The 27,639-nt window shown below is 39.8% G+C and overlaps 1 protein-coding gene across 8 annotated transcripts in view; it reads right to left on the bottom strand.

Annotated features, from left to right (window-relative positions):
* Positions 1–13,858: 13,858 nt before the first annotated feature.
* Positions 13,859–27,639, bottom strand: part of SUCLG2 (succinate-CoA ligase GDP-forming subunit beta) — a 271,828-nt gene continuing 258,047 nt past the window's right edge. For 6 of the 8 annotated variants that reach the window (XM_057706918.1, XM_057706925.1, XM_057706920.1 and 3 more), the window contains one exon: positions 13,859–15,002. In XM_057706918.1, the coding sequence (XP_057562901.1) occupies positions 14,887–15,002 (116 nt within the window). In that variant the 3' untranslated portion in view covers positions 13,859–14,886. Of the gene's footprint in view, positions 15,003–26,039; positions 26,173–27,639 lie in introns of all 8 variants that reach the window. The other 2 variants (XR_009048872.1, XM_057706921.1) reach the window with 2 other exon arrangements.

Here is a 27,639-nt window from a genome sequence, read left to right as displayed (position 1 = left end):
TTGGATAACACTTTCTTTCCATAAGAATTTTACAAATTTTGTTTCATTGTCTTCTGATGTTAATTAAATATAAGTCCAGTATGATTGCATTTCTCTTGTATATTCTCATTTGCGTGTTCAGTCAGGGCAGTGAAGAATTATCTCCTTATCCTCAAAGTTGAGAAATTTGGTCTTTAAAATGTCAATTTTTGTTACTGATATTTCCTGGAGTACAGTGTTCTTTTCATTGTTTAGTCAAAATTCCACATTCTTTTCAATGAGATTTTCTTCTGTCTTTAAAATAACTTTCATTTTCCGTTGTTGGTATCCCTCCTTCAATTACACTAATTTTCCTTATGTTGTATTATCTCTGTCTTTGCTATTTTCCCATAAGTGCTTTAATATCTTCATTTTCCCCTTTGCATTCATTGTGAATCATACAATCCTTCATTTAACATCAGTGTTTCAGCCTTTTTTTCCCCTTTGGTAATTTTTTCCTTTTTGTATTTTTGTTTTAATTATACTGATAACCCACATTTACTATGGTCAGTTAATAAATGCAATTAAATCAGGATTTCTCAACTTTGACTCTCATGACATTTTGGGCTGGAATGTTCTTCACTGTGGGGTATGGGGGTCTCCTGTGCATTGCAGTATATTTAAGATTCATTGACCCTTGTGACTTATTAGTTCTTGAATATTGTTGTTCTTGTCCTCAACTGGTTTCCTTAGTTCCCTTCTCTTTCTCTGTTTGTAAGTAAGTTTGAGCTGTTTTTGTTTATTAACTGAATTAATATTCTTAAGTTCTTCCATACCATGAAACTCTACTGGGAACTTGTTTTCTATTTCTTGAGTAATATGTTTTATGTTTTTCCAAAAGGGGTCATTTGTCTGTTATATGTGGAGCTTCTCTCTCTCTCCTTCACTGTGTAGCACAGATACAACACTCTTCATTTTCTTGCTCACGACTCACACAGGCCATCTCTTTGTTATTATCTTTGTTCTGAAATAGTGTGTGCAAATTCTCTTTGATTCACTACTCACCTTATCTGAGATCAGTTGTCTACCTCTCTGAGAGCTGGAAGGTGATATTCAACTCCTTTCCTGAGTCTGTGCCAGTGGGAAAATTCTGGAGGGGTGGATGGAAACTGTTCAGGTTGGCCAGGGTTTTCTTGATCTAGTTAGTACTATGTGCTGTCACCATTCACATTTTCTTGATGGTGGTGAGGAGAGAGATTCTTTGGCATCAAATCATTCTGGCTTTCAGCAAAGAGCTTCCAGCCTTTGCTTCAGTCAGACAGATCAACCCAGTTGTTCCCTCTTCCTGATTCACCTGTTGCCATGCAGCAGGCATCTCCCAACCCTGAAGAGGTGCAACTATGAGCATTAAAAAAAAATTTATATTTGTTTTTTCACTTTTATTGAGATACAATTGGTATACAGCATTGCATAAGTTTAAGGTATATAGCATAATGATGACTTGCATACATTATGAAATGATTACCATTATGAGTTTAGTGAACATCCATCATCTCATATAGATATAAAACAAAAGAAATATAAAAAAAATTGTTTCCTTGTGATGAGAACCTTTGGGATTCACTCTCTTAAAAACTTTCATGTATAACATACAGTAGTATTAATTATATTAATCATGTTGTACATTACATCCCTAATATTTATTTATCTTGTAATTGAAAGTTTTTACCTTTGGACTACCTTCATCCAATTTCTCCTCCCCCTGACCCCTGCCTCTGGTAACCACAACTCTGATTTCTTTTTCTATGAATTTGTTGTTTGATTATTTTTGAAGTATAATTGACCTACAACACAACAGTAAGGTCCTGGTACACAACACAGTGATTTTGATATTTCCATATATTTCAATATGAACATCATGAAAAGTCTAAATGTCATCTGTCACCATACAAAAATATTACATAATCATTGACTATATTCACCACACATTATATTTCATACTTAACGACACATTTATTTTTAACCGAAAGTCTGTACCTCTTAATCTCCCTCACTTATTTCACTCCTCCCTTCACCCCATCCCCTCTGGCAATCACCTATTTGTTCTCTGTATATACGACTGTTTCTGTTATGTTAGTTTATCTGTTTTGTTTTTTAGACTCCACATATAAGTGATAGCATTCACTATTTGTCTTTCTCTGTCTGACATTTCAATTACCATAATACCCTGTAGGTCCATCCATGTTGCTGCAAATGGCAAGATTTCATTCTTTTTCAATGGCTGAGTAGTATTCTATTGTATATACATTTGTGTGTGTGTATACATACACATATATACATATACTATACTATATATATATATATGCATTATACATGTGATTATATATATCTTCTTTATCCATTCATCTATTGATGTGCATATAGGATGCTTCCATATCTTGGCTATTGTAAATAATGTTACAATGAACACAGTTGTGCATATATCTTTTCAAATTACTGTTTTTGGTGTCCTCTGATAAATACCCAGGGGTAGAATTGCTGGATAAAATGGTAGTTCTAATTTAACTTTCTGAGGAATCTTTATACTGTTTTCCATAGTGGCTGCATAAATTTACATTCCCACCAACAATGCATGAGAATTTTCTTTTCTCCACTTCTTTGCCAATACTTGTTTGTTGTCTCTTTGATAATAGCCATTCTGACAGTATGAGGTAATACCTCATTGTGCTTTTGATTTGCATTTTCCTATGATTAGTGATGCTGAGCATCTTTTCATGTGCCTGTTGGCTATCTGTATGCTATCTTTGGAAAAATGTTTATTCAGGTCCTCTGACCATTTTTTAATTGGGCTGTTTGTGTTTCTGATGTCGAGTTGTATGTGTTCTTTGTATATTGTGGATATTAACCCCTTCTAGGATATACTGTTTGCAAATATCTTCTCCCATTCAGTATAGGGCCTTTTCATCTAGTTGATAATTTCCTTTGCTGTGCAAAAGCTTTTTAGTTTGATGGAGTCCCTTTTGTTTATTTTGCTTTTGTTTCCTTTGCCTGAGGAGACATATTCAAAACAATAGTGCTAAGACTGATATTAAAGAGCATATTGCTGATGTTGTTTTCTAGAAATTCTGTGGTTTGGGGTCTTACATTTAAGTTTTTAATTCATTTTGAGTTTATTTTTGTACATTGTATGAGAAAGTTGTCCAGTTTGATTCTTTTGTGTATAGCTGTCCAGTTTTCCCAATACCATTTATTGAAGAGGTTGTCTTTTGCCCATTGTACATTTTTGCCTCTTTTCTTATAGATTAGTTGACCATTTATGTTTGGGTTTTCATTTCTGATTTTATTCCTTTGGGCCCTCTATCTTTTTCCTTAATGATTCTGGCTAAAGATTTATCAATTTTATTTTTTCAAAGAACCAGCTCTTAGTTTCATTGATCTTTTCTGTTGTTTTTTAGTATCTATTCCATTTATTTATTTCTTTCTCTCTACTAACTTTGGGTTTTGTTTGGTCTTTTTCTAATTTCTTTAGTGGTAAAATTAGGTTGTTATATTTGAGATTTCTCTTGTTTTCTGACATAGGCTTGTATCACTATAAACTTCCCTCTTAGAATTGCTTTTGCTGTATCCCACAGATTTTGGATTGTTGTTTTAATTTATACTTGTCTCTAGATATTTTTTTATTTCCTCTTTTTCTCCAGTGATCCATTGGTTGTTTAGTATTATATTGTTTAGATACCACATGTTTGTGGGGTTTGTTTTGTTTTTTGTTTTTTGCAGTTTTTTTTCTTGTAGTTGACTTCTAGTCTCAAAGTTTTGAGGTCAGAAAAGAGGCTTTCATTGAAAGCATTTGAAATATGATTTCAATTTTCTTAAATTAACTCAGACTTGATTTTTGGACTAGCATGTGATCTACCCTAGAGAATGTTTCATGTGTATTTGAAGAGAATGTGTGCTCTGCTACATTTGTATACAGTATATTATATATCTATCTATTAAATTTGTCTGGTCTCGTGTCACTTAACACCAGTGTTTCCTTATTGATTTTCTATCTGAATGATCTGTCCATTGATGTAAGTGAGGTGTTAAAGTCCCATAGTATTATTGTGTCACTCTCAATATCCCTCCTTATGGTTGTTCATATTTGTTTTATGTATTTAGGTGCTCCTATATTTAGTGCATCTATATTTACCATTGTTATATCTTCCTAGTGGATTGATTCCTTTATCCTTACATAATGTCCTTCTTTGTCTCGTTACAGTTTTCGTTTTAAAGTCTCTGTTTTTGGTTATAAGTATCGTTACCCCAGCTTTATTTTCCTTTCCATTTGCATAAAATACCTTTTTGATCTTTTCACTTTCAGTCTGTGTCTTTAGATCTGATTTTAGTCTCTTGTAGGCAGCATATATACAGGTCTTGTTTTTGCACCCACTCATCCACTCTGTGTCTTCTGATTGGAGTATTTGGTCCATGTATATTTAAAGTAATTATTTATAGGTATGCACTTATTGCCATTTTGTTAACTGTTTATGGGTTGTTTTTGTACTTCCTTTTTGTTCCTTTCTTTGTCTTTCCCTTTTTGGTTTGATGACTACCTTTAGTGCATGTTGTGATTGCTTACTCTTTTGTGTGTGTATCTATTACAGATTTTTTATTTGTAGATTACCATGAGGTTTATATATAGAAATCTATACACATATAGAATCTATATACATAGCAGTGTATATATATATATATGTGTGTGTGTGTGTGTATATATATATATATATGTATATATATACACATACATACATATACACGATTATTTTAATTTGCTGGTCTTTTAAGTTTGAATGCATTTTAACAATCCTGCATTTTTACCTCCCCCACCACACTTACTGTATTTGACATATTTTATAGCCTTTTGTTTTGTGTATCCCTTAACTATTTGTTTTGGATATAGATGTTATTACTACTTTTGTCTTTTAACCTTCCTACTAGCTTTATAAGTGATTGACCTAATACCTTTACTGTATACTTGCCTTTACCAATGAGATTTTTCCTTTCATAATTTTCATATTGCTCGTTGTGGCATTTTCTTCTGTTTTTTTCTGCTTAGAAAAGTCCTTTTAACATTTCTTACAAAGCTGATTTTGTGGTACTAAATTATTTTAGCTTTTGCTTATCTGTAAGACTTTATCTCTTTTTCAAATCTGAATGATAGCCTTGCCAAGTAGACTGTTCTTGGTTTTAGTGTTTTTTCTTTTCATCACTTTAATATATAACACCACTCCTTTCTAGTCTGCAGTTTCTACTGAAAAGTCAGCTGACATCATCATGGGAGCTCCCCATATGTAACTTGTCAATTTTACCTTGCTGCTTTTAACATTCTCTCTTTAACTTTTGCCATTTTAATTACAACATGCCTTGGTGTGGACCTCTTTGGGTTGATCTTGTTTGGAACTCTCTGTGCTTTCTGGATCTTGATGCCTGTTTACTTTCCTTAGGAAAGTTTTCAGCTGTTATGTCTTTACATACGTTCTCTTTCACTTCCTCTCTTCTCCTTCTGGGACCCCTATAATGGAAATATGAGTATGCTTGATGTTGTTCTAGAGGTCTCTTAAACTGTCCTCTTTCCTTTTTGTCTGTTTTTCTGTTTAGCTTGAGTTATTTTCACTACTCTGTCTTCCTGTTTACTGATCTGTTCCTCTGTTTCATCTAATCTATTGTTATCTTCCAGTGTATTTTTTATTTCTGCATTTTCTTCAGCTCTATTTGGTTCTTCTTTATAATTTGTAACTCTTTGTTAAACTTCTCACTGTGCTCATCCATTCTTCTAATTTTTTAGTGCCTTTATGATAATTACCCTGAATTCTTTATCAGATAGATTGCTTAATCTTCACTTCATTTAGTTCTTCTTTTGGGATTTTATTTTGTTTCTTCATTTGGAACACATTCCTCTGTCACCTCATTTTGCCTAACTTTCTTTTAGAGATGTAGGTCAGTTACATTGCCCTATCTTGGAAAAGTGGCCTTATGTAGGAGAAATCCCATGGGACCCAGAAGCACATTCCCCTCTGGTCACCAGAAGTATATGCTCTAGGGGTGTTCTCTATGTGGGCTGTGTAGGCCCTTCTGTTGTGGTGGGGCCAACTATTATGGGTATTCTAATAGGTGTGACTGGTCTGTGGCCCAGCTGGCTGTCAAGTCCTGCTTAGTGTGGATGCTGCTGGCCACTGGTGGTTGAAGCCAGGTCATGGTGTGGCTTGATGCATGGCTTGGGGAGTCCCAATCCTGGTGCCAGGTCATGAAGTGGCTGTCTGCAGAGACAGAGGTCATAGAGCTGGTGCTGGCCTGCTGGTGAACAGGGCTGGGGTCTGGGAGTTCCAAGTTTGGTGCGATGCAATTGACCGTAGGGCTGCAGGGATCCTGGAGTTGGTGTCAGCCTGGTGGTGGTTGGGGCTGGAACCCATGGTGCCTGGGGGGCCCAGAGGGGCCTATGGCCTGCTGGTGGGTGGGGCTGTGTCCCCACGCAGCTAGCTGCTTATCCTGGGGTAGTCCCATGACTGGTGCTGACTGGCTGGTGGGAGGGTGTCAGATTCTGAGTGCTAACAAGCCAGAGGGAGGATTCCAAAATGGCACTCACCAGCACCAATGTCCTCATGGTAGAATGAGCTCCCCAGATGGCCATCAACAGCATCTATGTCCCCAGGGTGAATCCCAGTTGCCTCCTCCCTCTCCAAGAAGGTTTCCAAGATCAGCAAGTGAATCTGACCAGGCTACTTAGGGAGAACCTCTGCAATTGTGATTATCCTCCTGTTTGTGAGTTACTTACCTGGGGTGTGGGTTCTGACTATACCGTGTCTCTGCCCCTCCTACCCAACTAACTGTGGTTACTTCTTTATATCTTTAGTTGTAAAAGATCTTTTCTGCTAGTCTTCAGGTCATTCTAATCAACAGTTGCTCTTTAAATAGTTGTAATTTTGGTGTGCATGTGGAAGAAGGTGAGCTCAGGTTCTTCCTACTGCACCATCTTGGCCACTCCCCCCTCAACTATGAACATTTTTATGGCTATTGAGCTATACCAGAAAACTGCCCTCCAGAAAGGTTTTACTGATTTTAAAGCAATTGCCACATGAAAGGGGAGTATCTAGTTCCCCATATTCTTGCCAACCTTGCTTTTTAGCATTCTTTTGTTAATATAACTGGATTTTTGTAAAAATTAAAAATAAAACTATAAAAATATATTTTAATGCATTTTAAACATTTCAAATGCATTCAAATATTTTATATCTTTTAAATCCACAGGCAATAAATGAAAGCTTATAAATGTCAATGTGTTCACACAAACTGTATAACATTCTAAACAATTAACAAATTTAATGGATTCTTATTTAATTAATGGTTAAAAAGGCATCTTTCAAAGGAAAATTTTAAAGCAACTATATAAAACTGGGGGTGATTTGATAGGTTTTTCTTTGGAATCCAGAAATCAAGGTTGCTAACTATTCTTCCCATGAATACATGCACAAAAGATCACTGTCTGATAAGGTCACCTGATTGTATCCATGAAATAATATAAATGAAGAGCTGAAAATGAGACCCAACCTATGCCTTTATTAGCACAGGCAACTTCTAATACAAGATCTCCTATCTATCTATCTGTCTATCCATCCTGTATCTAGAAGAGCTTTATTAAGAAGTAATTAACAGAATGGACTGGAGAACTATGGTATAGTTCGAGGTATGGGAGGGGGCAGGGGGTGAAGGGGAAGCTGAGACGAAGCGAGAGAGTAGCACAGACATATATATACTACCAACTGTAAAATAGATAGTCAGTGGGAAGTTGTTGTATAACAGAGGGAGTCCAACTCAAGGATGGAAGATGCCTTAGAGGACTGGGGCGGGGAGGGTGGGGGGGACTCGAGGAGGGGGGGAGTCAAGGAAGGGAGAGAATACGGGGATATGTGTATAAAAACAGATGATTGAACTTGGTGTACCCCCCCCAAAAAAATAAAAAAATTAAAAAAAAAAAGAAGTAATTAACATACTATAAAATTCACCCTTGAACAGGGTAAATACATATACATATGCATATACATACACATGCTCATGTACATGTACATATACACAGTTCAGTAAATTTTAGTATATTCAAAGAGTTGTGCAACTATCACCACTATCTTAATTTCAGAACATTTTTGTCACACCAAAAGAAAAGCTGTGAGAAGTCACCCCCCATTATCTCCTCCTCTCCAATCCTGGCAACTACTAATCTACATAGTATCTCTATAGATTCATGTACCATGGACATTTCCTAAAAGTGGAATCATACATTATGTGGCCTTTGTGACTAGCTTCCTTCATTTGGTATAATGCTTTCAAGGTTCATCCACACTGCAGCATTCCTGTACTTCTTTCCTTTTTATTGATTAATATGGATATACCCCATTTTGTTTATCCAGTCATCGGCTGATGGACATTTGGGTTGCTTCCCACTTTCTGGAAAAATTTTCTGCCAACAATTTTTTTATTTTAATAGATTCCAGTTTATCTAGTCTTTGTTTGTAGCTTGTGATCTTAATATAAAATCTTTTAAAACTTTTTTCTTTTTTTTTGCTCAGGGAAAATGATTGTAAGGATTTAGAAAACATGAATATTCAACATTCAAAGGCAACTGAAAATAAACTCCAAATAAGAACCTCCAAATTTTCCAGTCTATTCCAGTCTGATCTTTGAGAAGAGCTCTCTAAATGACTGCTACATAATAACTGTATTTCATTTCTTTTTCCCCTAGGTAGGAAAAGGGCTAGAAGAGCTCCCAGTTAAAAAACATGCCTCCATGCACTGCCTCTGCACACAACAAGGGAGGAACAAGAAAAATATGTATATTTTCCCACAGTTGACATATAAAATCTAATTAATTCTGGATTTGTGAAGTTTGGCATAAGGTACCTAAGAATTGCAACTGGCCTATTTTGAACAGCAAAATACAAGGCAAGATTTCTGGACCTAAATTTTCCAGAAGAATAATGATACTGCTATCTAAATTTTCTCCTACTGCTATGATAATACTGTCTCTAGCCTTCACCTATCCTGCCTCTCTGCCTTTTGCCTTGTGGGTGGTCATCATTTTGTATATTAGGGAAGGCAGTGAATTAACAAGAAGGCACTTGGAATTATGTCTCTAGAAAATGGTCCCTTTCTTATGCCTTACTATGCGAGTGTGGAAAGATGCCATTCACATGATAGTCTATACAACTTCTCCAATTGCACAGGACAAGCTTTCAGTTATAAATTTTGCTTCTCAAGGTATGGGGTACACTAAAAAGGCAAAAGATTCAAGAACCCAGCTTGCTAAACATCTTTGCCTCCAACATTCTTTCAAATTATCTATGACTATCTGCAGCATAGCTATATTGAATTTGGGTCCTGACAGGTTTAAAACAAAGAGCACTAGCTTTGGACTCGGAAGATCATAGTTCAAGCCTGACCAGCCACATATCAGTTTTGTGTTCTTGGTCATATTCTTACCTTCCCTGAGATACATATCACCTGTAAAACATCTCATCTGTGATATGACAGGGTCACAGGGATGCTAAGAGGATTAATTCAGGCAACAGGGGTAAAGTTTCTGAACACAGTAAGCTGTGAATCAATGTGAGCTCCTCTGACATGAAAGTAATGCATAAAAACCCACTAGATTTTGGGAAGTTGTTGTATAACAAAGGGAGTCCAACTCGAGGATGGAAGATGCCTTAGAGGACTGTGACAGGGAGGGTGGGGGGGGACTCGAGGGAGGGTGGGAGGGGACTCGAGGGAGGGAAGGAATATGGGGATATGTGTATAAAAACAGATGATTGAACTTGGTGTACCCCCCAAAAAATAATAAATAAATTAAAAAAAAAAAACACACTAGATTTAGATTACAGAGCTGTGCTGTCCAAAATGGTAGCTACCAGCAACAAGTTGCTAATAATAATTAATTGAAGTTAAATAGCCTTTAAAATTCAGTTATCAGTGCTTAACAGCCACATGTGGCTAGTGGCTATATACTGGACAGCACCAATACCTTAACATTTGCCATCATCATAGGAAGTTCTATCGGGCAATGATGCACTAGCAGCGATAGAATTTCATGAGAACCAGAGGTCCAGAAGCTTAAATTTTTGCGACTAACTATGTAATTTTAGCAGAGCAACTTTATCTCACTATGTTACTATTTCCCAAAAGATAAAATGGAATAATACCTTTACAGCAATATTGTAGGAATCAGGTGCACTGAAATCACTTTTTCCTTTGCTTTCTTATCTTCCCAGGACCCCAAGATTAAATTATGCACAAAACTGTCTCTAGCAAGGACCACTTTGTGTATGACTCGATAGTTACAGCTCTTTGGGAGTTTAATATTCGTAGCCATGATTTGATGTTATTCCAACACACCTGTAAGTAGTTAAAAATAGAATATGTTTAGAAGCACACTGAGCTATGTGCCGGCAGTTCTTATGGTGATGGAAAGAAGCAAATTAACATAATTAAAAAGGTTTTCATTGGCAAATGGCCTTTTGTAGACTAGTCAATTTTCACAGAGTTTAAAACCCAAAGGTCAAAGACCATATTTCCTACTTATTCATTTGTTTCACTTTAATGCCTGAATCTGCCTTTCCCAGGTTTGAAAACAATACTCTGTTCTGTTATTTTGGGGGTAATATTGTATTTTTTAAAATTTATATAGAGAAGAGGTTGGCAAACTCTTTCTGTGAAGGACCAAAGAGTAAATATTCTATGGGGCGGGGGGTGAAGGGGAAGCTGAGACAAAGCGAGAGAATAGCATAGACATATATATACTACCAACTGTAAAATAGATAGTCAGTGGGAAGTTGTTGTATAACAAAGGGAGTCCAACTTGAGGATGGAAGATGCCTTAGAGGACTGGGGCGGGGAGGGTGGGGGGGACTTGGGGGGGGGAGTCAAGGAAGGGAGGGAATAGGGGGATATGTGTATAAAAACAGTTGATTGAACTTGGTGTACCCCCAAAAAAAAAAAAAAAAAAAAAGGTGTAAATATTCTAGGACCATAAAATTTCTATCACAGCTACTTAACTCTGCTGGTGAAGCATGAAAGGAACCATAGACAAAATGTAAATAAATGGCATGGCTGTGTGTCAATAAAACTTTATTTATTAAATAGTCCCTCAGGCCTTAATTTGCCAACTCCAGATCTAGGATATGGAAGAACACAGCCTTTCTTGCTCTTCTTCACATTGTTTTTTTTTTTGTTTTTTTTCCATTATTATATGATTTTTCATTTAATTATTTGAACATATATTGTATCCTGCATATAATAAAACCTTTAAATGTTTACAAATGTCAAAACATAATTTTTCTTCTCATTTTTATGAAGACCTTGAATAAAAATAATATGATTCTTAGGATGATCATATTTTTTTGTGTGTCAACAGCAAATTGAGAGGGATGGACATAGCATAAATTGTAAAATAACTAATTAAAAGTGATTTACAGATCTAGTCAGGTCATTTAAAGTTTCCTGGCTATTTTACTAATTCATGAGTTGAATTACAACTTAAATAGAAAACCAAAATTGAGCTAAGTGCCTCAATGCCATTATTTCTTACGTGGACATTACTGTTCAAGACAAATAAATCAAGGTCAAATATTTAGATGACTCAAGCAGCATCTATTCAAAAACCTGGTAACTTGTATGCATGGTTAAGAATGGACTCCAAAGAAATGATGAGACATTAACAGAATAAAATCATATTTCAGAGTTGGAAGAGTCTGTATAGAATACTTTATTCAACATCATTGCTCTCTGGTTGATGAGTGTGATCATCATCTTATTTTTCCTTTCCAGAAAACACTGTTTCTTCTTATTAGATCCTCAATTTTCTTATGCAATAACCCCTCTCTTTCTTACTCTCAGCTCTGGTAGTTTGGGTGAGGGTAATCTTGTTCTCAGGCCAACAAGTGGGTATTTAACCCAGACTGGACTCATCAGAGCCCTGTAAACTCCTGGCCAGAGGACTGGTTCAGGGATAGGTTCCTGACTAAAACTGGTCATCTCAATTCTAGGATGTTTCTTATAATTACAGGAAGAGAACCAACCTACCTTCCTTTTCTCCATTCCTCCCTTCCTTCCCTCCCTTCCTTTCTTCCCTCTCTCCCTCCCAACCTCCCTTCCTTCCCCCCTCTCTCCCCATCTCCTTCTCGCTCTCCCTCTCTCCCTCCTTCCCTTCCTTCTACCCTTTATTCTTTCTTGCTCCCTGCCCCACATCTTCTCCCTTAGGGATGCTAAGCTTGAGAGTATGTACCTGGGATGGCCAGCAGCCATTCTGCCACCTTGTGGAAATGGCCTGCCTGAGAATGAACCCAACACAAAAATAAGCTGCTCTAAGATGCAGAGTTCAAGTTCTGAGGCTTTGAGTTTCTGGATCTAGCCTTAACTGCAACCAAAAACATCTGCCTTTTGTAATCACAGGAACAAAACCATACATCCCCCCACTTTTTTCCTTAAGCTTGAGTTAGTTTTTTGCCACTACAAAAGAGTGTATACAAATATAAGAGTGAATGAAGTGAATGTTGGTAAGTGGGAGGGTCAGAACTTTAATCGCCTCTAAATCTGATGGTTCTAGGAGATTTACATGGTAGACTAGCAAATCCATTATTAAAAAGTTGTGTGCAAAGCAGTTTGGGTAAAAAGTGTGTACTACTCTTTAAGCTTCTTGGATATTGAGTACCGTGTTTAGACTGTTACCTCCTTTCATGGGTGTTCTTGCTTAGGATAGGGCCAGGTTTACAAATACTGATCAGATTTAAAGGAAATTATTTTTCACCCTTACATATAGTACAGCTGAGACAAAGACTTGAAGGGAACATCAGAAGGTGAGAAATATAGGGCACACTAGAGTAGGTAATATATGGACTTCAGATCTACAACCAACGCCAACTGCTCCCAATTCTACCCTGTACCATCAGCCAGATACCTGTGCCTACACACACACCAGTAATTCATTCTATAAGAATTTATGGCAACTATACTGTGCTCAGCACAAGGGATACGTAAGCAATATAAACTCAATACTTTGAGCTTCCAAGAAAATAAAGCTTCCCACTTATTTGAAAATAAAGGGCTATTTGCTTGTTATTAACCCTTTTACAAAATAATCACATGATTTAATTTCTTTATTCCCTCCTCCAAACTGACATCAATACATACAGCCATATGAACACAAGACTTTACAAAGGGCAAAAATTCAAATATATAGAGTTTTTATCTAACTGACAGAGTATACATTATTTCTTTTACAATATAACTAGCTAAGCTATCAAAAGCCAAAACACACTTAAAAAGACACTGTTAATATTTTTGATGCATTGCATAACGATTAAGAAAGAACATAAGACTGATCTATCAAATGAGCTCTTTCTCTATGACAAATATGGATCTATAAAGTAATGACTTTTAAACTTTTGTCCAGATATGAAACTTAGGAGAACAATGTACAAACTGGTAAAAAACTAATAAAAAAAAGTCTGGTCTGTGACACATTTCTACATTGAGAGGAAAACAGTTAATGCTGGCATCTGACCCTCTATATATTTCCTTCAGCATTATGCAAACTGAGGCACATTTTAACCTATTAGACATCTGTGGCACTTACCTGGGATCCTAGTGTGTATATCATTTTCATTCTTTCATTAAATAATCTCCTAACAGATATGATTGCTGATAAAGTTGAGCAGAATTGGAATAATTCTGGGACAAATATTCTAAAAAATTTTCTAAAATCTACTATATTTTCTAACTTTGGCAATATGCCTAAGACGTTAAGGCTCGTGTCTCAGTAAAAGAAAAAAAAATTGTTTGAGGAATAGAATTGATTAAAATGAAAAATACACAGATCTTAGAGTTTACAAAACAAAGGATTTTATTTGAATTTGTGTACAGATAAAAATTTACCAAAATTTAAACAAAAACCTAATTCACATTCTTTCCCACCACAAAAACGGACACTATGCAAAAAAGCCACATTCTCTCAATTACATTTTCCCAGGTGGTAGATGCTGGGGGAAATGAGAGGGGAGAAAAGACAGTGACACTCACAGGATAATCTGATTTTCAGTGTTGTCTCATCTTCAAATAACTGAATTGGAGATTCCCATAAGAATCAGCATTCCTCAGTTTTGATATTAAAAGAGAAACTTCTACTGCAAAATCACAAATAAGGCTTCTGGCATTATTTTTAGTGTGAGGTAAACAGCATATTCAATACTAAGGCAAATGGTAGGATACATGTATTGGGTATTAATTGCAGATCTGCAGATCTTCCATTGTAAAATACATTTTCTAATATTCATGGATTTTCTAAACAGGTTGGAATTAGAAATCGTAAAAACGGTTGCAGTTTATAACAGCTATTTGTTTGAAAGTCTTAGCTGCACCTTTTTGATGGTAAATCTGTTAAATGTAATCTTGTCTGAGTTTTTTTTTTTTAATACAGCCTGTGTTGTTTTTTGTTTTGTTATGTTTTTTAAATTATTATTATTATTTTTTATTACACAATACAAAATGTTCACCAAAATCGCTGTTAATGAACCAGGGCTTGATCTCAAATGCTGTATATATGGACACTGGTTGGTCACATAGACTGCTCCCCAAAGTTGGCAAAACAATGCCTACCGAGCTGGCTCCCCATGACAGAAAAGTATGAGAATAAGGTATTAATTTAATAAAGACTACAAGGGAAATCAAATTAATTAGGCTCTCTAGATATTCCAGAAAATACAGATTGAAGTTTTTTATACAGTGGTTCTTGCTCTTCCCTGCCCCCAGTTTTTTTCCCTGTAGGATAACCATTTTCTTCACAGTGATGAGAAAACCATTCCTTTTTATGAGTAAATGCACTTCTTCTGAGCAATCAGGACAAAGGCACTACTTCTTAGCCACACTGGCCACAGCTTTCTTGGCTGCATCCTCCAAGTCGACAGCTGAAGTAATGGGGAGTCCGCTGTTACTGAGAATGTTCTGGGCCTCATGGACATTGGTTCCTGGAAGAGGGTGGGAGGATGATGTACAGTCACTGAGATGAAACTGGAGTTGGTTCCCCAGGAAGTTTCGTACAACCTAGAATCATGGGATGCCTGAGTCTCCTAATACCATTTAATTACAACTCAGTTCAGCTCTTTATGATCCAGATCCAATTATTTAGGTATATCCAGATGACAAATTTATTTTTTTTCCTCTTTACACCTTGAATGTCTGGCATTAAAAAGATACTGCCTGTATTTTCTCTGGCATTAAAAAAATGGAAATAATGAGGTTCTTAAAAGACTGTGAGCAAAGAAAGATTATCAACCACCTGTTCAACTAGTTTGAAAGAGGAAAACCTTCTGAAATGGATTTATCCCTTGATTGAATGGTCTGAATATGGAATCTAAAGAAAAAGTTACGTGCAAAAAATAAGCAAGAGAATGGTAAATCAGGGCGTTGGGATGGTATGGAGTACTGGCAGTAACACACAAGGATGCACAGGACAAATCTATCTGTAGCTTTCACCAGGAAGCAAATTAAATACAGGTTCTAATCACTGTCATTGACAGGAAAGATGATGTGACAAGATCTATATCAAGTGATGGTCCAGCTAGAAAAAAAGATGAAAGATAGGACTTGCAAGAAACTAATGGACATTTTTTACCGATAAAAGCTGAAATTTCTGCTGATAATCCACACTCAAGGGGATTTAATGTGGTTTTGGCCCATTCCAGGAGTCCTTTGTCTCAAAGATCTCTTGAAACAAAGGGTCTGAGTTGTGACCTTATCTGAGACCTGAAGTTCAGAGAATCTGTCCACCTAACATGGATCACTGCTTGGAGACAATGACAGTATTCAATGCCTCCATTTATGCTTTCATCCTCACTCTATATAACATGCAAAATGCTTTTTTTGTTCTTTCAATGTGAACAAGCCCCTGGGAGAAATGTGATAAAATTTAAGTGTCTAATGAAATATCTCATCTTACATCATCTCTTGTGCTTTTATCTAGTTAGCAAGACAGAGCCTATTTATAAACAAAGACCTTGAAATATAGGCCGTGGAGGACCTCAGAGTACAAATAAAAAGGAGGTGCCTGGTCAGCATGTTTTGTGCAAAAAGGCAAAGGCCGAGTTAAGGAGGAGCAAATGAGCTGAGAAGGTGGTGCAGCGCTGATTCTCCCGGGACCTTGGGTCCACCAAAGCTGTGGTGAAGAGGACACTGGGCACTGTGTCTTCAGCTTAAGGCTGACCCACTGCAGCTTTACACAGGAATCTGATGAATGGCCTCTAGGGCAAGCGAGTAACTGAAAGGTAGCGAAGTTGTTACCTAAAATTCCTCGCCTCCCATTCTGGCTGGGCCCTCTATTAGTTGCACACTTTTGGGTAAATCATTTAACTCCTTCAAGCCTCAGCTTCATTATCTCCAGACATAACATTGTGATCATCTTCCTCATAACTAATATTTATTAAGCATTTGCATATGCCAGATATGAAAACTTTACAATGACTATGAATAGATCCCACTGTCCCTATTTCACAGATGAGATAACTGAGGCACAGAGAGGTTAACGAACTTCTCTGTAGTAACACAGGTTGTAAGAGGCAGAGATGGTACTTGAATCCTGCTCTAATTATGTCCTAAAGGTATGCTAGTCTGTTTCCCTGTCTTTAAAATGAGGATAATAATGCTGGTAGCATAGGTTGCCTTGAGAAGCAAATGAAATAATACATGTGAAAGCATTTATAAAAGGCAAAGTTGCTGTGGCAGTCGTGGCTGGCTGTCTACCAAAGATTCACACTCCTAAGCTACAGTGGGGAGCTACTGCTGGGAAGCAGCTGCCCAAACAGGAACTGCATTTTCTGGGTCGCCTTGCAGGTGGGGGGAGGGGTCATGTGACTGAGTTCTGGCCTATACACTGAGAGCAGAAATACACGCCCATAAAATCTCTAGTTACTCTCCATATTCGCTCTCTGTTTTCCTTGTCTGCCTTCTGGAATGTTGCCAGCTAAGACAACCTTGGAAGACATCTTTCTCAGATGACAATGACTCCCTCAGCATGGATGCTTGCATAAACCTGTATAGCAGAGCACCTGGCTCACTTACCCTCTCTGACTTTATATGAATGAGAAAGAAATTTCTACTATGTTGCCTCTGACATTTCCACACATACCTGTTGTTATGGGAGTGAGCATTACTTTAACTAATGTACTACTTTTGCATTATTTTAACTAATGTACTACTTTGTAAGTATGGGACGCAGCCTCTAAAATGGCCCTCAAATGATCGATCCCCACTTCTTGATGTTCATGCCCCTTGAGTGTGGACTGGAGCCAGTGACCTGCCTCTAATGAACAAGAATACAGCAAAAGTGATGGAAGGTCACTTCTGAGACTAAGTCCATTTTATGTTTTTTCACTCTGATGAAGCCAACTTCCACTCTGTGGGCGAAACGCTGCACTATGGAGACGCTCAAGAGGCAAGGAACTCAGGGCAGCCTCCAAGCCAAAAGCCAAGGAGGAACTGAAGTCTTCATTCCAACACCCCACGAGGAGCTGCATCCTGCTGACAACCATGTGAGTGTGCCTGGAGGCGACCCTCCCCCAGGCAGGCTGCTACAGGACCCCAGGCTGCAGTGCTGTGACTGTGCTTGTGAGAGACCTTGAGCCAGAGAAGCCAGCTAAGTCAGCCCTGGATTTCCAACCACAGAAACTTCAAGATGATCAATGTTCCCTATGTCAAGAGGCTAAATTTCGAGGTAATTTGTTTCACACTGGTACTTAACTAATGTAGATGTAAAGATTTATTATTTCATTAAGAACAACCTCAGTGTGCATTTTGATTCATTTGGTAAAGTTTCAGCCAAGGTCCCAGAGGTTGAAAAGTAGGAGAGAGGATCAGACTATGGCAGGTGCTGGGTACCAGGCTAAGGAATTCTGACATTAATCTGTAGGCAGTGCTTTCATGGAGTAGTGACGCAGCGTGAATCAAAGTCCTGACAGACAGAGAATCAAATTGGTCTTTGCACCAGGTCAATGAAAGTTAAATACGGAAATTTTTATCTCCTTCAACAGAGACATGGACTAGAGCTCTCTCTCCACCTGGCCTCCAATCCGCCAGGGAAGAAATCTATGTTAAGATAGAAAAGGCTCTTCTCCCTCTTCCTTTCTCAACATATGGCTCCCACGATCCCCATGCATCACCCCAAGAGGCAGTCGCATCTGCCTGAACATTCCTCACCTTCTAATCTGCCTTTCCTAGCTGTGATTCCTCCTGTGGGCACAGGTCTCACCCACGCCCGCCACGTTCTCACTAAATGGACTGAATGAGCTGTGCTAGTAGTAGGCATAATAGTAATAAAAGGGATAACAGCGCTATCACTTAGCACAGGTCACAATTGTTCTGGGGTTCTAAGTATATTAGCACCTTTGTTCCTCAGTAGAAACCCTGAGATAGCTGCTATCATCTTCCTCTTACAGAGCAGAGGACTGAGGCATGGATAAGTTAAAGGCTATTCTAGTGGGCATGGCTAGTAAGAGTTAGGAAGCAGGGGAATGAGCATTCAAACAATGCTTGAAACATCCACACTGATCTCTGAATAAGTCCTTCTTATGATTTTGTAAATATATGTCATCATCATCCTAATAACAATAACAACAACAACAAAAACTCTGGTTTACAAAGTCTTCCCACATTACTTTATTTGACCCTTACAAGGACCTTGTGAGTTTGATGTTTCTAAATGAACTTGTGAGTTCAGTGATTATTAATCAGTTCTTTTCTTTCTCTTTTCCTTTTTTTTTCTTTTTTAAAGCCAAGAGCACTGAGGCTTAGTGACTGATTGGCAGGATTCAGTTTCAAACTCTTTTGCTTTTCGGACTCTATTTTGATTTCCTAGTGACTCCTGTTTGACATTTAAAACTCGCAGCACTTTCCCAAGCATGGGATCATCTGAACCTCAGTGAGGCTATAAATTATTCAAGAACAAGGATCACATACAACTAGGATGTCTACTCTTTCCAATCTCCCCTTCTGGCTAAACCTTCCGTACCTACTGTCCCTTGCTCTATGAGGGACCACGGGGGATTCTCTGCCCCAAGGAAGACCTCGATTATTCCCAAGACACTGACCGCACCTGACCCAAGGGCGGTCCAAATACAGACCATGGTCATTAGCTTGTCCAATTAGGTTCGCTCTGCAGAGAATCTCAACGGGTAACTTCCATAAAAGAGAAAGTAGTAGCATGAAAAGGACTTACCAGTCACAAGTAAGCAGATAAGAGAAAGGCAGTGCAAATATGAAGAGGGTGGAGAAGTCAAGAGAAGAAACAAGTGCTGGACTGATGCTCCTGACGTCTGTCTCCAACTCAGATCCTCCTCTTCCTGGGGCCAGCTTTATTTTGGTTCCCGCCCATTGAGAGAACTGTTTGTTCACATTTAGCTGAGTTCCTTCCCATGTGTATACACGAAATAAGCTCCTGATCACTGTGTTTTTTGGGGGGTGGGGGTGGGGGACGGGGAATAAATGGATTGCTCTTCCTCATAACCAACTAGCTGGCACCTTCATTAATGCCCTTTTCAGCACCCATCTTAGCACCAGATATTCCCAAGGGGGAAAACGACTAACAGAAATCTGTGAACCTGCAGACAAGCTGGGCCTTTGGCCTGCTATGCCCTCCACCCAGAGCTCTGTTGCCCTCTCTGCTTGGCGGACACCATACGTCCATGAGCTATCTCTTTAAATGACATTTCTTTGGGGATGCCTTCTTGTCACCACATCTCAAGGCCCAGCCTAAAGCAGGGGATTGTAAAATGAGCTTCCAGGAATACTTTGTACATCTAAAATCACAGCAGCGTTTGGACTGCTTACTGACATGGCTCTCCTCCCCACTGAACATACGCTTCAGGAGGGCTGCCACTTGGTCAGGCTTGCGCGCCGTGTATCTCTAGGCTCAGCACAGGGTCCCACACACAGGACGTATCTGTGGATGGACTGAATAACTAGAGATGGCCTCATCCATACAAAGTAAGCTTGAGGCGGCAAGTGTGGGTGAGTCCTCTTCTGATCACCTTCCTGGCCCAATACCCCCAAATAACTCTTTTTCATAAGGTTGAAATCAAAACCCTAAATGTCCTGAAGGAAAATTAGGAGCTGTTCCTGAGCTTTCTCTGAGTTCTCAGGCGCTTTCCTAGTGGCCTCCTTATCTAAGAAGGGCCACATAGCAGCTGCCTGTGTTCAGTGCCCTTGAGGGAGGACTCCGACCTGCTGCCACGCCTGTCTGCCCAGGCACAAGAGGCCGCTGTGCTCAAGGTTAACAAGTAGCTGGCGGAGCCAGGGTAAGAGGGGTGGGGCAGCTCCACACAAACACAAGGCCCTCCTCTCCTTCCAGCTGCTCCTGCAGGACCATACCAAAATACCCAATTGCTTCATAATTCCAGGATCCACTAAAGTGCATTTTAATTATACTTGCAGTTACACTTTAATTACAGCCTTAATTTTAAAGCACATATTAGGCATGCTCAGAACCAAGTAGTTTTGGAAGAGAACCTCTCACTGAAATATAAAGCTCAGGCACAGGGCTATGAAGAGAAACGGGGCACATACAGAGGGGCCTTGGTCAGATGAAAACCTGTCACACGAGGCAGGGTTGGGGTGTCAGAAACAGAGGCAAGAAAGACACACACACACACACACACACACACACACACACACACACACACAGAACAGATGAGACAGAAGGCATGGCAGAGCCAGAGGCAAGAGAGTCAAAAAGAAACAGAAAGAGAGGCAGGAGAGAGACACACAGAGAGACAAGAAGACACAGAGAAGGATATGGGGAAAGAGACCAAAAGAGAGAGAGAAAGAGAAGGGATGAAAGAGGAGACTAGAGACTGAGATAACTAAGAGAATGCAAGACAAAGAGGTACGAAGAGTCAAACAGAGAGACTGAGGGGAAAAGAAGAGAGGTTGCCAAGTCCCTTCCGCAGCAGCCCTACCCTGACCCTGCCAGAATCTCCCTTTCAGCACTCTGGCTGGTTTCTCCTCAGCCAGCAGGGCTAGGAACAGGCCGGGGAGAAGCAAAGCCAGGGCAGGCCCTGCTGCCCAAGGACTCTACCTTGGAAAGGAATTACAAGTTGCTTCCTTGGTCCTGTTGAGAGAGCAGCTGGAAGGGGAAGTGGGGATGCATGGAGAAGAGGATTAGAAAGAAAATCAGCAGTCACTGAAACGAGGTCGCTGAAAAAGAAAAGGGGAACAGAGGGAGGCTTTGACAAACGCTTGCTAGTTTGTGGATTCCTTTCATTTATGATATTATGTGAGCATTTCAGGTTAGCTTCTTCCTGATTCACCAAGTGGCTGACATCTACTCCCCATCCCCTACCCTATCTTTATTTCTAAATAGAAACCATCATAGCTGCTTTAAACTGTGACAAAGAATCAAGAGTTCCAAACAGAGTGTTTATGCCTCTGCACCCAATTACAAAGGAAATTGATCTCTTCCCCACATTTAAATTGCACTGCTGACATTGTTCTAATATTTATTAAGTGCTGCACTGCTTTTTTTTTTTTTGAGTTTTAACTTAAGGTTATGGAGTGTATTTTATTTTATTTTATTTTATTTTTTAAACTCTTTATTGGAATATATTTGCTTTACGCTCTTGTACCCGTCTCCGAGGTACACCAAAGTGAATCAGCTGCACCTATACACATATCCCCATATCCCCTCCCTCCTGCGACTCCCCGCACCCTCCCCATCCTGGCCCTCCAAAGCATCTCCCATGAAGTTGATCTCCTTTTGTTATACAGCAACTTCCCACTAGCTATCTGTTTTACAGCTGGTAGTGTAAATATGTCTATGCTACTCTCTCACCTCATCCCAACTTCCCCTTCGCCCCTCACCCCAGCCCCGTGTCCTCAAGTCCATTCTCTACTTCTGTATCTCCACTCTTGCCTGTCACATTGCTTTTTAATGAGGCTGCAGGACAACACTTTTAACAACCACCTGTGCAGCTAACTGATCAACTCATGCTGGTCGAACTTCAGGCACTTAATATCTGCTTGTTGAAAGCCACTCAGCTAAATCATAACCTATCCACTTCATGCCTTAAAAACAGCAATACATAGAGAGTCAAAGGGGACCGATTTTAAAATGAAATCTTGCTCTATTGGTAGAGGATAGTACAAAAAGAATAGTAATTCTTATTAAAATCTTAAAAAATTCTCCACCTCTCTTCTGCATGATTTACCACTGACTTCCTGCCACTGGGTGGAGTGAGAGAGCTGTATACAGAGATGCAAGGTTAATTTATCAAAATTTGTTCTTTGCTTTCATTACATGGGAGAGAAGATAACAGTAGTGGACACAAATTACAGGTTTTGTTTAAAAGGTGCAGCCCCTCCCTGCCACTCAGGCCAGCTTTTTATCACAGGGCTGTGAAGAAAACCACTCTCCAGTCAAAGTGTGTAGAAGCTGTCTTTTAAAAAGTATTATTTTAATAGGAATTCAGCTTTTTAAAAAATACAATAGCATTTATTCAGTATATACTAGGTATAATAAATGTTTGTTAGACATGTGAGTAAAGGGGTTCACAAGTATCCTATCAATTGAATCTTCACAGTAACCCCGAAGTTGATATCATTTTTATCCTCATTTTACAGATGAGGCAACTGAGGCACTGGGAGGCTTAGGAACTTGTCCAACATCCCCCAGCAAATCATAGGCTGAGCCAGGACTAGAAACCAGGTTTGTATGACTGCAAAACCATATGACAACCATGTAGCCAGGCTTGGCCTTTTAGTGCTAGAAGGAATCCTAGGAATCCTTTAGGATGAGTGTCTTGTTCTTACTAGAGGAAACTGAGGTCCAGAGATGTGAGTAAGTTTTCTCACTCAAACAACCAGTGAACTGTGATAGGTCTGACTCTTGTGCCGGTGCTTTCAGGGCTGGCAAACTATGGCCTGGGGGATAAATACAGCCTGCTGCCTCTTTTTGTACCACCTGTGAGCTAAGAATAGTTTCTACATTTTTAAATAGTTAGGGAAAAAAATCAGAATAATATTTTGTGATACATGAAAATTACATGAAATTCAAATTTCAGTGTCCATAAATAAAGTTTCAGTGGAACATGGGCAAAATGATTCATTTACAGACTGTCGATGGCTGCTTTTGTGCTACAGTGGCAGAACTGAGGACTTGTGACAGAGACAGTATAGCTCATAAATCCTAAAATATTTCGACTCTCTCTTTGAGTAAGTGAGTCTTTTTTCCCTCCCCCTGGGATAGGAGAGGTCAGTGGAAACAAACCTAATTCTATAAAGCAGCAGATTCCTCCTCCAATGTTCACTGTCCCTGTGCCCTTGCTCTTCCTTCATTATTCTTTCAAGTGACAATCAGAAAGAGGAGGTCCATCTTCTTGGTGACAAGTAAATTTAGAAAGCTTATCACATCTCTTGCATCTTGTTACTGTACTGTTGGAAATGGAATAATTCATTGAGGACCAGAGGCAAAGCTCCTGCTGCATCAGTGGCCCTCATTCTTCTGAGATGATGGGCATCTTACATCTAGCACCTTGCAGGCAGCCAGTGGAGTCCATCCATATGGAATCAGTCCAGTTGTGGACCAGACCTCAGATAAAAATGACAGCTGACACTTATTGAGCCAGGGGTCATTCTAAGTTATTTTGGAACTCATCTGCTCCTTACAATATCCCTCTGAGGCTGCCATATTTTTATTCCCGTTTCATAGATGAGGAAGCTGAGATTTAAACTTCACTCTATTACTGACTAGCTGAGCAACCTGGGAAAGTTACTGCAGCTGGATGAGTATCTTACTGAAATACCTTATATCCCTCACAATTTATAAAAATTGAAGATGAAATAAGTAGCCTGTGGGACTGTACCATGCACACCTACATGCCTCAATGATTTCTTCTCCCTGATAAGAAAAACTGAATGCCCAGTGTGTGAGCATGACAGGCATTCCTATGATGACAGCAGGTGGTGGCAGGAAGCCCGTTGCCAGGTTCTTTACAACATTTCCACGAATGGTGTGTATGTGCTTATGATCACGCAAGCAGGTTTAGGATCAAGTCTAGCATATAATTGTTGAGGGCTTATGACAGGTGCCTATGCTCTTGCTCTCAACTATATGAACTCTCAAAAAAGTAACACAGATATTAATGTAAACCAAAGGTACAGGAGCCTTAATGTTAAACTAGAATGTGAGGAACCCTCTGGCAAGTAGGACACTTTACAGTTCTGCACCTGCTGGGATACGGCTGTTCTTATAAAGAGGGAATGTTCCTATACCTGAATATCTATCTGCATATAGACTTCCCTTTCCTGCCTTCCTTGACTCTACTTCATGGCTTTCAATCCATGTATTGATATATTCTAATCCAAGACAATTGCAGGAATTTTCATAGGTAATTTCGGCGTTGTGAGACTTCTGTCTGAAATGCTAGCTTTGGAACTCCACCCTGCTGCATAAGAAGTGACGTGACTGCATCACTGCACGTGCTCTGAACGTACCTGGGAGAAATGACTGAGTAGATGTCACTGCTAATATTTTCCTGAGAAGAAGTTAGATTAGGAGGGCTTACTATTGCCTGTCAAATGTTTTGCTGGCTCTTAACGAGATCTTTCAGAGCTGAGAATGGAGGGAGAGTTAGACACAGGTACCATGGGGAGTTTCCAGAGTTCTAGGTCTTGATGTTGGTCTCTTCTCTACACCAGGCACCAGATTTACTGTGGCACAACCATGCCCATTCCCTTCTGTATTGTCTATGCTGCTTCGGTACCACGATGGCAGAGCCGAGTTATTGCAACAGGGAATACATGGCTCACAAAATCTAAAATATGGCCATTTATAGAAAAATTCTACAGAACTTTGGGCTACACAACCCAAATTTTTGGCCCTGTTGCCCAGTCTCATTTGGTGGTTCTCTAGCTTGAAGCCCCCGCTCCCTACCTCTGATGCAGGGGCAGCCATATTTCTAGGGAAGAAAGTTCCACTTATGCTCTCTTTGAATCAACAATGGCCAATATTTGGCTCAACTGCCCACACTCTCCTTACCCACATCAATAATGATCACAGAACTCTTTTCTGCTGAGCTGGGATACAGCCTCAGAATCTTTCTTGGCACAGCACTGTGGGCAGCCACTGCCAATAAATAGAAGGTGGCATGAGATGAAAGCTATTTGTCATCCCTGTTCTAAAACATGCCATGAGAAAGTTAGTCCCCCTGCTTAGGTAGCTCTGCCTCTAGACAGCCTCAAGGTGGCGCTCTCCGGGAGAGGCTTATTAACAGGGATCACCTGTCACCTGTAAAACAGCACAGACTGAATCTACTTGAATCTTTTCCCTGATAGCAATGTAACAATGTGGTTTTTTTTCTCTCTCTCTCTCTTTGATGGCTGATCAAATATGGCTTTCAAGTGTTATATATGGAAACTGAGGCATGAAGAAATGAACTGACTGGTCATAGAGAAAATACTCAGGGAACAGCTGGTGGCATTGAGAGGTCATAAGCAGGACTCAGGACATGCCAGTCCCCATACCTGCCATGTTCCTTATTAACGTGCCCCACCCACAGCTTCTACTCAGGAAATCAACTTCAGGTTCTTGTTTTTGAAGAGATGTCCACGGCCTAGACTGGGACGGGCACCTGACCAAAAGGCAACTCACTCTTGTGCAGACTAATGCCCTGTGATGTACCTGAGAGGCGCATTTCCTTCCATGTAGAGGGGCAGTCCCTGGCATAACAGGCCTCATCTCTTTTTTGACTCTCACTGGCTCCACAGTGGCAGTGGAGAGACTTACCTGACTGAAACGTATGAAAGGAGAAAGCTGGTATGTGTAGCCCAGCTCCTTCCTCTGCCTTTCCTTTGACATGCTGCTCACAGTGAGCCCAGGTCATCCTCTGCCCCTCAGGGTTCTGTCCTGGGGTGAGAGGCCTGCCCAAGCCCAGCAGTGACTATCACTGGCTGCGGAGAGCTGCCTAATTCTGGGGTTCAGAGTAAGAAAGCTCACTGTTAGTACATAGTAAGCTACCTACTTCAACTTCTTTATCAGGAATGAAGGTGATATTCTGGTTTCCTTAATTCTTTCTCACCAGAATCAGAATCCAGTTGGGGAAGGATCTGTTGCGTCCCCTCAAAGAACCCAACAACATGGCCTGGTTGGATGGGCTGTGGACAACAGAAGGGATGGTTATTATGTAAGTTTAAAAGACTGACAACCTATGGGATCTGGACTTTTAGGGAACAGAGGGAGCAGGCTGGCCTTAGTGAGAGGCTAGGGGGTAGAGCCACCAAGAAAGACCAAGGGGGAGTGAGAAGGTGAGAGTAGGGAGCTTTCCAAGTGCAATTCCATTAAAACCCTACATTAAACCTCCTTTTTATTAAGGTGGTTGGAGAATCTCATGTCATTATATTCATAAAAACAAAACAAAAACAAAATGCTGCATAATACAGAGTCCACCTTCCTTAAAGAAGCCCTAGTCCTGTAATGACACTGACCACTTTCTTCAGGTGCAGTAGGCTTTTTCTTGTGCAAAGCAGCAGATGTCAACATGATATAAATTTCAGTTAGTAACATGAACTACCTAGGGGTAAAATGAAAGCTTCATCTGGAAACTTAAATATTAGATCTCAAAAAGCTTTAACTAGCCTAATACATTAGGTAGGTCCTGTGAGGCTTGATCTAAGGTTTAAGTGTGGCAAAGTTTAAGCATTCAGAAGTGTTTATCGATTTAGACAATGACAAGATTTAAGGCTTGATGACAGAAGAGGATTGTCTCCAATGTCTCATTTTGTTTAACCTGGTGATGATAAATTAAACATGAGGGAGGAGACACAAGGAGAAGATGCTAGTGATTAAAAGGAGGAGAGGAGATAGATGTCAACGTGAAGTGAAATTGGTCCCAGTAAAGAAGCACCCACAGAGGACAGTGAAGGAGGCAGGAGAGGAACAGAGGTGAGTGGACACCAGTGAGACAGAAAGCCAGGTGAGCAATGGGGTGTGCAGAAAATGGGGACTGGGAGAGTGGGAACAGAGGAAAAATAAGAACTGAACAGAGAGAGGAAAAGAGATGTGCCCTGACAGAGAATGTCAGAACCCTCCTCCAGGAGCCACAATCCCAATGACAGCCGCGTCAGAACTGAACTACGGAGAGAAGGGAAGATGTGCTTGGAGAGGTGGGGTGCAGATGGAGACCAGGTCCATCTCATCATTCAGGGAGCAGGAATTGAGAAAGGAAGGGAAGATGAAAACCCGGTACAGAGCACAGCTGGAATATGTGCAGAAAGGCAGTGTGGCCAGGGGTGCTATCAGACACTGAGCCAGACACCTGGGCATCGGCACTCACTCTGACCAGGATGGTGCCGCCACTCAGCTGGGGGGTCCCTTAGTCTCTGCTGACTCAGAGTATAAGTGGCAAGCCTAGGGCTCAAACATTCTGAATGGAAACTTTTCCAAGCTAGTTGGCCACAGTCAACCTGCCAAGGCTGACTTTCTGATGGGAGTCAGAAAGATAATGATGACTCTCCTCTCTGGGTCTTACCCCTAGCAAAACTGAAGCCTTGCCGAATGGACAGCTGCCAAGTAGACGGACACAGCTGAAAGCTCGGTGGCTGTCTCTTCACACTTAAATGCTC

The sequence above is a fragment of the Hippopotamus amphibius genome, chromosome 13, assembly GCF_030028045.1.
Source record: "Hippopotamus amphibius kiboko isolate mHipAmp2 chromosome 13, mHipAmp2.hap2, whole genome shotgun sequence".
In the NCBI taxonomy this organism is placed as follows: Eukaryota; Metazoa; Chordata; class Mammalia; order Artiodactyla; family Hippopotamidae; genus Hippopotamus; species Hippopotamus amphibius.
Note: the sequence above shows the minus strand (reverse complement) of the source record. Positions and strands in the feature narration are given on the sequence as shown.